The sequence below is a fragment of the Hydra vulgaris genome, chromosome 14 (genome assembly GCF_038396675.1).
Source record: "Hydra vulgaris chromosome 14, alternate assembly HydraT2T_AEP".
In the NCBI taxonomy this organism is placed as follows: Eukaryota; Metazoa; Cnidaria; class Hydrozoa; order Anthoathecata; family Hydridae; genus Hydra; species Hydra vulgaris.
The window spans coordinates 38,077,261-38,090,311 of NC_088933.1; the positions used below are offsets into that span (position 1 = coordinate 38,077,261).

At 26.3% G+C, this 13,051-nt stretch overlaps 1 protein-coding gene across 2 annotated transcripts in view; it reads right to left on the reverse strand.

Annotated features, from left to right (window-relative positions):
* Positions 1-2,190: 2,190 nt before the first annotated feature.
* Positions 2,191-13,051, reverse strand: part of LOC100215621 (supervillin) — a 58,827-nt gene continuing 47,966 nt past the window's right edge. For both annotated transcript variants that reach the window (XM_065817553.1, XM_065817552.1), the window contains exons 19-23: positions 12,791-12,946; positions 11,509-11,673; positions 6,546-6,723; positions 5,096-5,192; positions 2,191-2,347 (exon numbers count right to left, since the gene is read on the reverse strand). In XM_065817553.1, coding sequence (XP_065673625.1) covers positions 2,261-2,347; positions 5,096-5,192; positions 6,546-6,723; positions 11,509-11,673; positions 12,791-12,946 — 683 coding nt within the window. In that variant the 3' untranslated portion in view covers positions 2,191-2,260. The remainder of the gene's footprint in view (positions 2,348-5,095; positions 5,193-6,545; positions 6,724-11,508; positions 11,674-12,790; positions 12,947-13,051) is intronic.

The following is a 13,051-nucleotide window of genomic DNA, read 5'->3' on the forward strand; positions in this document are numbered from 1 at the left end:
TAAAAATTGTACAGATTGATACGTTTTTCAACAAATTTCGACCTTTTTTTTGCTGCTCAACTGCCTAAACGTAATTATAAAAACTAACTTGGAATATGCATCAAGACATTGATATTAAATTATAATTTTTACCATAAAATTGTTTTGAAAAGGTCTTGTTCTGTGAAGCGAAATTTTTTTTCATGAAAAGAGAAATGTTCAGAAACAAAGTAAAGTTATTTTTTTTTGCTAAAAAGTTTCTCCAAAAAAGTTTTTTTGTTTAAAGTTTATACTTGTTCGAAATGTAAATAAAATGTTTTGCAAATCAATATCAATATTTTTATTGTCTTCAAAATCATCCAAAGCATTCTTATTTAACATAAGCATGAATACATAAATGTTTGGAGTTCACTCCATGTCTAAATATTAGCCATTTTTTACACAATTGGCGACGCTACTCCTATATGTATGTATGTATGCATGCATGTATGTATATAGTGTTGACTATGTTTAGCTGTCTATAGATAATCTCTATCACACGCAGCAGACAAGATTTGTATAGCTTTCGAAGAAGTGTTTACAGAAGTTAATAAAAAAATAGTAGCAATCTACACAATAAATAGTTTATTCTTCTTTTAAATTATGTATCTATAGTAATATATTATCCACTTATAAAAAATACTTTACTCACGCTACAAAATTCCACAAGAAATTATTCAGCTAATAAAACTATTTGAGGAGGCCAGAAAGAGCATGTTACAAGAAATATATTTTTACCAGCATCAAGCATCTAGAGAAAATACAAGCAAACACACCTACAGCAAAAAGACAGAACTTGTTAAGGCTCTGAAACTAAGATTTGTTATGCAGGGTTGTTCCCTTCAGTGAAAATGAAAATGTTGAAATTACATCTTAAAGAAAAATAGTTTAACTTTATTTTAAGCCTTGTCTAGTGTAGAGTTGAAACTCAGAAGATGATTCGATGTCTTGATACACGTCTTCATCGTAATGATTCCCTGATCGAATCATTACGAAGAAGACATTTGTTACTTGCTTTAAAAAAGATGTTTATACTATATTTAATTTAAATAAATCACGCTTACTTTTATTTATTTTATTTTAGCAAAAGTAGAAATCAGCAGAAAAATACGTCATTTTCTCATTTAATTTATGCAAAATAAATATCACTTTCATATTTAAAAAACTTATTACTTATTTGATTGCGTTTGAAAAAACGCATTTTGAACTTTCTGATTACTTAAATATCTGACAATGCAACAAAATGTTGCATTTTTAATAAATAATAACTTAAAATAATTGGTTATTATGTAAAAATTTCTCAGCGCAACGACTTTGTTTAACAAGGTTCGTGTTTCGTATAATAAAAAAATTAAATTAAAAAAAATGAACTTTTTGAGTGAGAGCTTCAAACCTCTTAAGTGAGAGGCTTGGTAAATCTTAAAACTGTTATCTAGTACCTATCAATTTTTTCACATTTATTTCGTGTCCACCCTTTAAATATATTAGGGGCGAGCAGATATTTTTTAATCTATCATATTTTCCTAAATACAACTTTAAAAGTAAGATTAAATTTGCATAGCACTAAACAAGTAATCCAAACTTTAAAGTTTGATTAAAAAACCTGTTTTCTCAATTCTTGTTAAACAGGTGTTTTAGAGGACAAAAAAGATGCGCCTGAAAAAAAACAAAAAAAAAACAATTATTTAGAACTAAAAAACTTTTGTTTATAAAAATAGTATCAACTATATAGTGAACAAACATAGTGTGAACATGGAATTAAATTTGTATAAAACTATAATAACTCGGGTAAAAAACATAGAAAACAAACTGTTTATGTATGTGTATGTATGTATATATGTATTCATCAATGGGCATATGCGTGTGTGTATGAAACTTTATAATACGGACTCTATGAAACTTTAAATATATAAAACTTTAATGATAAATAAATAATCAAGAAAACGAAAAAAAAACAAAAAACTTTTAAACCCATAACGGAAAACATGCATGGTACACAAAAAAAAAAAAAAAAAAAAAAAACAAGAGAAGGAAAAAACTGAATCATTAAAAACATCTACAAATCTATATTTAAGTGTGCATGTATATATATATATATATATATATATATATATATATATATATATATATATATATATATATATATATATATATATATATATATATATATATATATATATACACATACATACATACATATATACATATATACAAATATTTGAATATAGATTAAATAGTACATTTAAAAAATACACGTTCTTTTTTTTAGATCGATTTGCTTCCATCGAGGAAGAAGACTAAAATCGCTTCTTGACACACCAAACAAGTTCTAAACATAAGATTTTTATTTTTTATTTGAAAAAAAAAATTAATTTTTTTAATGCAATTGTACAATTCCATTAAGCAATAACATAAAAAATATATATATTAACCCTCGGAATTAGGATCGGCATTCGGCAATGGCGACCTAAAAGTGTTTGAGATCGGCAATTTATTGCCGACCTTTTTTTTCTAATTCCGAGGGTTGATATATATATATATATATATATATATATATATATATATAAAGGTGGAGAAGTTAAGGCCATCGCTCTTGACATTTCAAAAGCTTTTGATAAAGTTTGGCATGCTGGTCTTCTCCATAAGCTTTCTTCTTATGGTGTATCCGGCAACATCTTTAAGATTATTGAATCCTTCCTTTCCAATCGTAGTATAAAAGTTGTCCTCGATGGACAGCACTCTTTTTCTTATTCTGTAACTTCAGAGGTTCCTCAAGGTTCTATCCTTGGCCCTATACTCTTTTTAATTTACATTCCAGATATTCTCACATCTAAGGTGGCATTGTTTGCTGATGATACTACCATTTATTCTTGTCGTGATAAAAAACCAACACCCTCTGATTGCTTGGAGGGGGCATTTGAGCTTGAAAAGGATCTCACTTATGCTACAGCATAGGGCTCACAGTGGCTGGTGAACTTTAATTCAGATAAAACTCAATTTTTTTCAGCCAATCGTTATCGCAATAATTTACATCTTCCTATATTTATGAACGGTGATGTACTCGATGAGTCATCTACTCTTCATCTTCTAGGATTAACTCTTACTTTCAATCTTTCTTGGAAACCATATATCAAATCAGTTGCAAAATTAGCATCTGCTAAGGTTGCATCTCTTTATCGAGCTCGTCACTTTCTTACTTAGGATTCTATTCTCTATCTCTATAAATCTCAAATCCGGCCTTGTATGGAATACTGTTGCCATATCTGGGGCGGTTCTTCTAATGATGCCCTTTCTTTTTTAGACAAGGTGCAAAAACGCATTGTAAACATAGTTGGACCTGCTCTTGCAGCCAACCTCCAACCATTGTCACATCGTTGTAATGTTGCTTCTCTTTCTCTTTTCTACAAATACTATAATGGGCACTGCTCTAAAGAGCTAGTGTCTCTTGTGCCATCTACTAAAATTCATTCTCGTGTTACTTGTCATTCAATTAAGTCTCATCCTTTTTCTGTGACTGTTCCTAAGTGCTCCAAAAACGCTTATTTATCTAGTTTTTTTTCCTCGAACATCAGCTCTTTGGAATTCGCTTCCTTTATCTTGCTTTCCTGATTCATATAATTTGCAAACCTTTAAGTTGTCCGTCAATCGTTATCTTGCTCTACAATCTTTATCTTTTCTCTTACAGTAACTTCCAACTTTAATTAGTGGCTGCTAGCAGCCTTGTTGGAAGTAAAGATGTTTAATAAGAAAAAAAAAAAAAAAAAAAAGAAAAAAAAAATATATATATATATATATATATATACACACATACATATACAGTTGAATTCATCTAATTCGAATCCTCAAGGGGTCTTGTATTATATTCGAATTACAGGAGTTCATTAAACCCTGACGGACCAAAGTATTTGTTAGATTTAAATGATCTTTTGTACTATAGGAGATCGAATAACAAGAGTTCAACTGTTTAATTTTCTTCAGTGACAAATTTTAAAGAAGTTTTAAAAAAGAAAAAAAATACTAGCTTCGTAAACATAAAAGTTTATCAAAAAAATGAAATCAAGCTAAGACTTATGTTCTTAGCAAATTTGAGACTTTAAGGACAGAGTTTTTTTTATCGGTATATCATGAGCCTGCACAGTATTACTTGCCATTTCTTCCGTTTTATACTTTTATTTATATAGCTACAAATAATAATGATACAAATATCTCTGATTATCTCAAATTTAATTTAGGCAAATGAAATCAAACAAAGTTTCGTAGAATTCCAGATCTCTTTTTCTAGCCTTAAATTGAATTAATCGGCAATTTAATATTAGGTTTTACATACTGTCTAAAATAGGTTTTGGTAACTAGGTAACTAAAATTTTTAAGTGAAATGTAGTAAAAAAAGAGAAGATTTTAATTGTATGGGCTAAAATTCAAAAACTTAGTTAAAACTACTATCCACTTTTTATTTTCACCAACTTTAATAAAACATTTCTCTATCCACTTTTTAGTTTTACATAAGTTAAGTATTTAGTAACGTTCTCTTGCTTTTTATGAAAAAAAGATAAAATTTTTAAAAATAATGGATATAACTGAATTGTTTTTTTGACATATTTGAATACTTTCTTTGATATATCCGAATAAATATAAAATATGACTATATTTATTACTTTTACTAAAGGAACCTTACCTTAAGGAACCTTAAAATAAATTTTAATATTCTTTTAAAGATTGGCCACTCAAACTACAAAAAGTCTTAGTTTAACTTGAACATTAAGTCAAATTATTTCCTCTGGATTTTTAACATATCTCATTCTGGCCATAACACTTTAACATATCACATGGTCAAGTGATTTTTAAAAAACTACTTTTAACATATCACACGGTCAAGTGATTTTAAAATATTATTAAGGTCAACATTATTTCACAACTTTATTACATTTGAGGAGGTTAAGAGAAAAATCGTTTTCTTATTTTTTCAGTGGATTATATCTATACAGTAATATTTTTATAAAATAATTTTTTTATCTTTTATAAAAAAAATTAGATAAAAAAAACTATAGATGCAAAACAGTAAAACAAAAAAATTTACCAAAAAATCAACATTACTCAAGTAGTCTTCAATTCGACTTGGGTCAACTCCTTCAGGTAAAGGAAAGCTGCTTAACTCTTCTAAGGTATATTCATTTCTGAAAAAAAAGAATTTTTTTTAGTTTAGACACCAAGTCATATACATAATCCATTGCTAATTCTACTTGTTCTATTTTATCTGAGTAGTTTTATGAATATAATAGTACCACCAACGTATGATCCCGACCTTCAGTGCTTGTATAATTATTATTGATTTGGGAAAGAATAGTTTACTTATTATTTGGATTAAGCCAAGTTTTAGTTAGACAGGCAATGTCAATGTTTGTATCAGCAAGAAATTGATGAAAAATCTTGATTTTTTGTAATGGCATGTATAATATTTAGGCAGGCCAAATCAACCAACACACCTATATAGATGGTAGTGAACTGCATGGTTCTACTGATGGTGCAGCTCAATCAATTGGTCGAAGCAAAGATAAAAAAAACAAAGTAAAGTTATTGCCCTTGTTAGCATAATTAGCAAATTTGATTCCAATTAAATCTATTAGGGCTTGAATGAACTTTAGTCAAAAAAAAGATTTAGTCAAAGTTTGAATAAAACCCATAAATAGCCTAAAGCAAGAACCAGATACTATTTAGAGAAGACACAATATAGATGCAATGATGCAATTTGATGACCGATTTTGTGACGCAACAGTTTACTTTTTTTTTTAGTTAAAAACTTTTGGTTATAAAAGTTCCTAGCCAAACATAAACTTTCAGTTGATCTAAATTTGCTGCGTAAATGTTTTTTTTTTTGCTGATGGTGGGTCAGTAAAGCATGATAATATATAAACACAAACATACACACATATACAAAATTTTTTTAATACATATAGTTTAAATTTATGTTTAAAACTATATTTATTAATTTTTTATTTTAATATAGTTTATCTATACGTATTAGACTTTTTTAATACATATAGATAAACATTATAGATTAAAAATAGTAAAAAATGAAAATCTAAAAATAAAAAAACTATTATAAAATAAAATCTTGTCAAAAAAACCTGCCATAATCTTAGCTGTTCTGTCAAAAAAATTATCTTTGATTGTACTGTCAACAACCTGTCTGAACCTTGACTGTTTTTGTCAAAAGATTGGCTTCATCTTTAATGTCCTTTTAAACATAGGCTGAGAGAATTTTAAAAACTTTTAAAAATTGCATTTTGTATCCAAAGATTTTAGCTGTTTATATTTGAAATTGTCAAAACATAACAAAATTTATCTATACTGTAGAGGTTTTCAATAACATTAAAAAACTACTACTATTCTATGAAATATATTAAAACAACATTATTCCAAAAAATGACTTTCAAGGTACTATAGTTAATTTAAAAAACTTTTGCAATGAGAAAAAAATCTTCTAAAAGGTAATATACAATAATAGCAAAATAAAATACTTAAATTACTTTTCAAGTTTTGAAAGGACTTCTTCCAGTTGTTTCATTTCTCCCATTTTGTAACCTGCTGATATCTGTATTTTACTTATTTCTTCATTTGGATTCCAAAAAGGAAACAAGTTTGTAAACTCTAAAGGTTCGCAGCCAGCATAAACAACATATGTCTTAGATAATGGACAGTTTTTTTCTAAACAATGAACAAAATAAACACTAAATGTATATGTATGCAGTAATTGTAAGTGGCCCTGGTTAAATATGGAGCATTTTACAACCTCAGCCCAGGCTAAATTTTTTTTTAACTTGTTATTTTTTCTTTACTGTTTTTTTTTATTTTTGTTAAGCTAAGCCCTTTTGTAAAAGTTAAAGGGAATAGGAAAACCACACAAATATAAGTATATACTAAGCATATATTTCAAAGTATATTATTTTTTACTTATAAAAAACACAATTCAAATAAAATTACAAATATATGAACTTGAGAGTAAACAGATTTTTTTAAAGTTGCTAGCAATTTTCCTAGTATTGGCAACTTGTATTTCATATTTTCAAATTCCAATATAATAATGGATCTTTTGTAGCAATTCGTTTTATTTGCTTCATTTTTGAATACCTTGGAAGCTCTATTGTAGCCGGTTTGGTTGCATTTAGATAAAACCCATCACTTTTTTTTGTTATCTGATTCATCTTCTTCTAAAAAATGTCCCACATTGATTTCTCTGGCAATGATTATTACATAAAAAATTTTTTAAATTTTACGTCATATATATATCATTCGATAAAAATATAACTTTATCTAACAATTCGAAACATATTTAGTTTTAGATTTATTCAATTTATACTTCCTAATCATCTTTATAAAAGATGTTTACGAATTTATTTTACAAAGCTGATTTATTTTCCTTGCTCTTCAGAATAAACTTCTCATTTGCTCTTCAGAATAAACATTCTCATTTCAGAATAAAACTACTTTTGAAAACCTGCAGTTTTGTATCTAGTATTAAGTAATGTACTCCCAATAGCTTATATGCATCAATATTTGGATAACTTGGACTATAGTCTTTTTCTCTAAGATAACTTTAATTTTTTTTTTTTGCTAAACCAAACCACTTACAGTATCTCTAATAACAATATGAATATTATTTAAACCAAAAATTTGATGTTTTTTAAAGCTTCTGAAATATTCACCTAGTATGAGATAGTAAATCATGGAATACATTGAAATGAATTACATCTTAATTGCAATTTTTTGTTAAAGTCCTTCATAATCCAATGAGCAATAAATGACATAAAAGATTCATTTTTAGATGAAGTCTAAATATAAGTAGTGAAAGCATATGATATGGCATTTAGTATTGCATATTGGAATCTTGATGATTTTATCAGCTTTGTCTAAATTTTTTTCTTCTAATTTTTAACTTTAAATTTTTTTGAGATGAAAAGATGATTTATAAATTTAAAGAACTGGTCATTTGCAACTTTCTACTGAACAAGAATACTATAATACTATAACTTTTTACCCAAACATTTCATTTTAATGCTCATTTTATGCCAGCTAAAAATTTAAGAAGTCAGACATTTAAAAAATTTAAAAAAATCTAAAAAGACAGACAAATAGGACACAATATTAGGCTGCAATAAAACAAATAAGAGATAAAAATGTTTTTCTGATAATTTTGAAAATAAAAATTTCTTTATTTATATTTTTAAATTAAATGCAACACTTCATCAAACATTTTGTTTTTGTTTTTATCTTTATTATTATTTTTTACAGGACCCAGATTGATAACAACTGTTATATATTTCATCAAAATATCAATCTTGTATAAATATTAAAAAAAAATCATTGTTGTTATCAGTTTATTTTTGTTGCTTTTCATTAGAAAATTTCAAAATTTTCAAAAATATATATTTTATATCATGAGATGTATTGGAACACAAGGAGCTCTTAGTATTGTTGGTTTTAGTGAATACAGAGAAGTCAAATTAGAGAAAAAAAATAAAATGTGCTGGAAAGATAAGGTGTGTTGGTAAATTTTGTTAACTTGGAGAAAAAAATGGATCAGCTAGTGGAGCAGAAGAGGTATCAAGAGCAGAAGTAAGATATGCCTGTGTCAAGTTCTGAGAATAACCTCGATGCCTAACAGCATAAGGCACAATAATTTTAAACAGAGATTAAGAATAATAAGTGTATATGTTAGTGTGTATCAAGATCTGTTAATGTGTATCAAGGAAGATTAAGGTAGTTTGATGATAATCATAGTAATGACAATGATGATTAAGATGATGAGATGATATATATATATATATATGTATTTAGTGACCTAGCCCGGGTATGTGACTGGGGTTGCATAAATGCAGATACATGCTAAAGAATATTTTTTTAATTCAAAACTCATGTTATATCTCGATATAACATAAATCTCAATATCTTTATATGCTGATACTTCTCTACATGCTAATACTCAAACCATTTTATTCTTCTGTGACAAACATTGCTATTTTTGTTCCTGTATCATTTTTCATAATTTTTCTAACAATCATAAACTTTCTTAAAATCTTTGCTGATAACTTAACTTTTAACTCAATTTTGATAACTTTATACTTTTGTCTTGACAAAAAATCTTCACTTTTTGAACACTTAGAAAAAGCAGCCAATCAATGAAAAGAAAAAGCAGCCAATCAATGAAAAGAAAAAGCAGCCAATCTTTGACCTGATCTCTCTTCTGTAACAGCTTGAGGAAACCAGTGGCTTGTAGATTTTAACTACAAATAAACTCATTATTTACTGCAACAAAAAGTTTACTGCAAATAACAATTGCAATATTGTTGATATTCCTACATTGATGAATAACTTGATAATAAGCTCTCACTCTCAGATAAGGTCCAAAAGCACATTGTAAATGTAGTTTGAAATGTTTGAGTCACTCTCCCATTTTTGTAAGGTTGCATCTCTTTCTTTTTTCTACAAATACAATCATGATTGCTGCTCAAAAGAGCTATCATCTCTAGTTTGATCAGCAAAAACTCATTCTCGCTTGGTTTGTCATTCAGCAAAGTAGCATCCTTTTACTATATCTGTCTGTCCATGCTATAACATTTTTTTATTTATCTAGTTTATTTCATTAACAAAATCTTAAAACTCTCACCCATCTTTATGTTTTCCTGACTCATACAACAATACAACCTAAATACCTTAATAATAGTATTTACAACTTTTTAAGTCTTTAGTTAACTGTTTTCTTTCTCTTTAACATTTTTATTTTCTAGTAACACAAAACATAATAGTGGTTATATATATATATATATATATATATATATATATATATATATATATATATATATATATATATATATATATATATATATATATATATATGAATATGACAGTGTTTAATAAATCGTAAATGTATGAATAAATTTATAATATTTAAAGTGTTATAAATTTTTTCCTAGCCCCAGCTACTAACACCCTGCTAAATCTTATGATTTTTCCAGGGCCGAACTGCGTTCGTAAAAAGTCCCATTTTTAGCTGCGGCTGGGGCCCAGTCACTTACCATGTATAATGGATTTTTTCAATACTTATTTCAGCCCTCGTCATAAACCCTACCCCAGATAAATTTTATCAAACCTAGCACAGGTCAAATATCAACATTGGTTGCTTACTAATATACAAGTATGCATATATATGCATGTACGTACAGTTTGGGAAAAAATAACGATAGTGTTAAATAATTATTTATAATAAAAATCTTTGTTTATTTTAAAAGTTAATTTTTTTACATAATTGTAATACAAATGTTGAGTAGGGAAATAATAACATTATTTGGTAGCATTGTGAGTTCTAACATTGGTAGCATTGTTCAAGTTACTGTAGGAATCCCCAAATTTTATGCTTAGATCTGTTTAAAAAAAATTACATATCTGTTGTTTGCTGCCGTTTTATTTGTATTAGGACATTATTGACATTCATCTAAGGTAAGATTACTATTAGTTCTCTCTTAAAAATTAAAAACACATAAAAATGGAAAAATGTTGTTGAAAGGGGATAAAAAAACACAAACAATAGAGCATACAAACTGATTATGAGACTGAACAGACAGTGCTGTTGTTTCCAATTCTTTGAGACTTCCTGCCAAAGATGCTTTAAATTAACCCATTTGGGACCAAATATATATATTTTTAATTTTTTTTAATTTTCTATAAGAATCCAGGTATGTGAACACAGGAAAAAATATATTTTCGCAAAACAAGAGTATTGATAATGTCTTTGGAGGATATAAATAAATGTTCTCATTTGGGAACACTAGTCTTTATAGCAAGTAAATAAAATTAACAGAATTAGCAAAACATCAAATTATTTATTTGCTCCCATTTGGGAATGCTGGATCGATATGGGTCAAAGAGTTTTCTCCAGAACAGTATGTAGGTGGTTATTAGCAAACAACTCCCCAGTCCAAGGAAAATTATCCTTTTGAAAAAAAAGCACATTGCAGCAAGAAAGAGTTTTGCAAAAGAACACACACAAACATAGATTTATGCTTAGTAAGGCAAAGGAACTTATGGTATCTTAATTGTAAATCTTATCATTTTAATATATGTATATATATATATATATATATATATATATATATATATATATATATATACATATATACACATATATACATATATATATATACATATATATATATATACATATATATATATATATATATATATATATATACATACATACATACATATATATATATATATATATATATACATATATATATATACATACATACATATATACATATATATATATATATATATATATATGTTCATAAATATATATATATATATATATGTTCATAAATATATATATATATATATATATATATATATATATATATATATATATATATATATATATATATATATATATATATATATAAAATACTTTCATATTAAAATTACTTTTATACATACCCAAAGCATAATATTTTATTGATTGAAGGGCCAGTTTTTTGTTGACATCAAATCTATGCTTCTCTGCTTTGGTATTTGGGCCAGTTGTATCAACAGTTTCATCAGTAACAGGCCACCACCCTTGCCATAAGAACATTTTAAAACCATTGTCAATAAAAACCAATCCTACATAAATAAAGCTAAAATAAGTGAATAACATTTTAAATAAAAAGTAAACAAAAATAAAATAAAACTGTCTATCTTGTAAATTAATAATCTAAAAATGAATACAAAGACATTAAAAACAATGTAAAAATAATATGTATAAAAAATTTTTTTTTTGTCATTATTTGTATTTTTATTTACTAGATTTCACCCATTGTAACACCAAAATGATACCTGAATCTTTCAGTTAAAGAGTTTATTATTTTATTGTTTATATAAAATAAATTGTTACTAATCTGAACTCAGTTAAGCACTAGTTTCTAAACTGATTGAACTCTTTGATCAGTTTCCTGTCTGATTGATAACAACTATTTTTTGACACCCACCACTTATTAAAATTATTTTCATTATAAATTTAATTATTTTAACTGTTTTTCATTATTATTATCATTATTTTTGTTATTATTATTATTATGATTATTATTATGATTATTATTATTATTATTATTAGCTAATTTAATAATTGTAAAGAAAATTAATTGCCAACAAAGACAAATGTTTTTTTGTGATGTTAAATAATGATAAATTAGTGTTTTGAATTGTAAGTATAACTTTTATTTGATTCTATAATTTTCATATGAATTTGAATATGTAAAGTGGAACCTTTGATTCAGTACTTGATACTGGTCAAACCACCCAAAAAATAATTTTTAAATTAAAAAAACTCATTTTGAAAAAATAAAAGTAAAAAAATACTTTCTCTAATACATTAATGGAAAAGACCAACATGACAAACTTTATAAAAACTAAAAAAAACTGGCAATGGCCTGTTTTTCAATTAAATAACCAAAACAATATATATATATATATATATATATATATATATATATATATATATATATATATATATATATATATATATATATATATATATATATATATATATATATATATATATATATATATATACACACACACACACACTTTTAAAGAGCATAAATATTTAAAAATGAAATTAAAAAAACTTTTTTTATCCATCATTTTTTTTCAATTTAGACTTAAAATTTTCATTTTTTGTCAATACAAGATTCAAGTTTAATTGCCAACCCTAAACTTCAAAGTATAATGTAAAACATACCTGGTTGGGAAAGCTCATACAAATGAGATTGTAGTATTGGAAAAGGGCATGTATGTTTTGGATGATATGAAGAGCTTGATAATTCTTTATACTGGAAACATCCATTCAAACTGTCAAATGCAAAGCAACGCATTGTAAAGTTGAATTCTTTTGAAACTAAAAGTAATTTTTATATAAAAGTTTTTTTTAGCCGTATCCACAATTCCAGTGCCGCAGAAACCACTACAGTTCACCTTTCCAATGCCGTAAAGACCACTACAG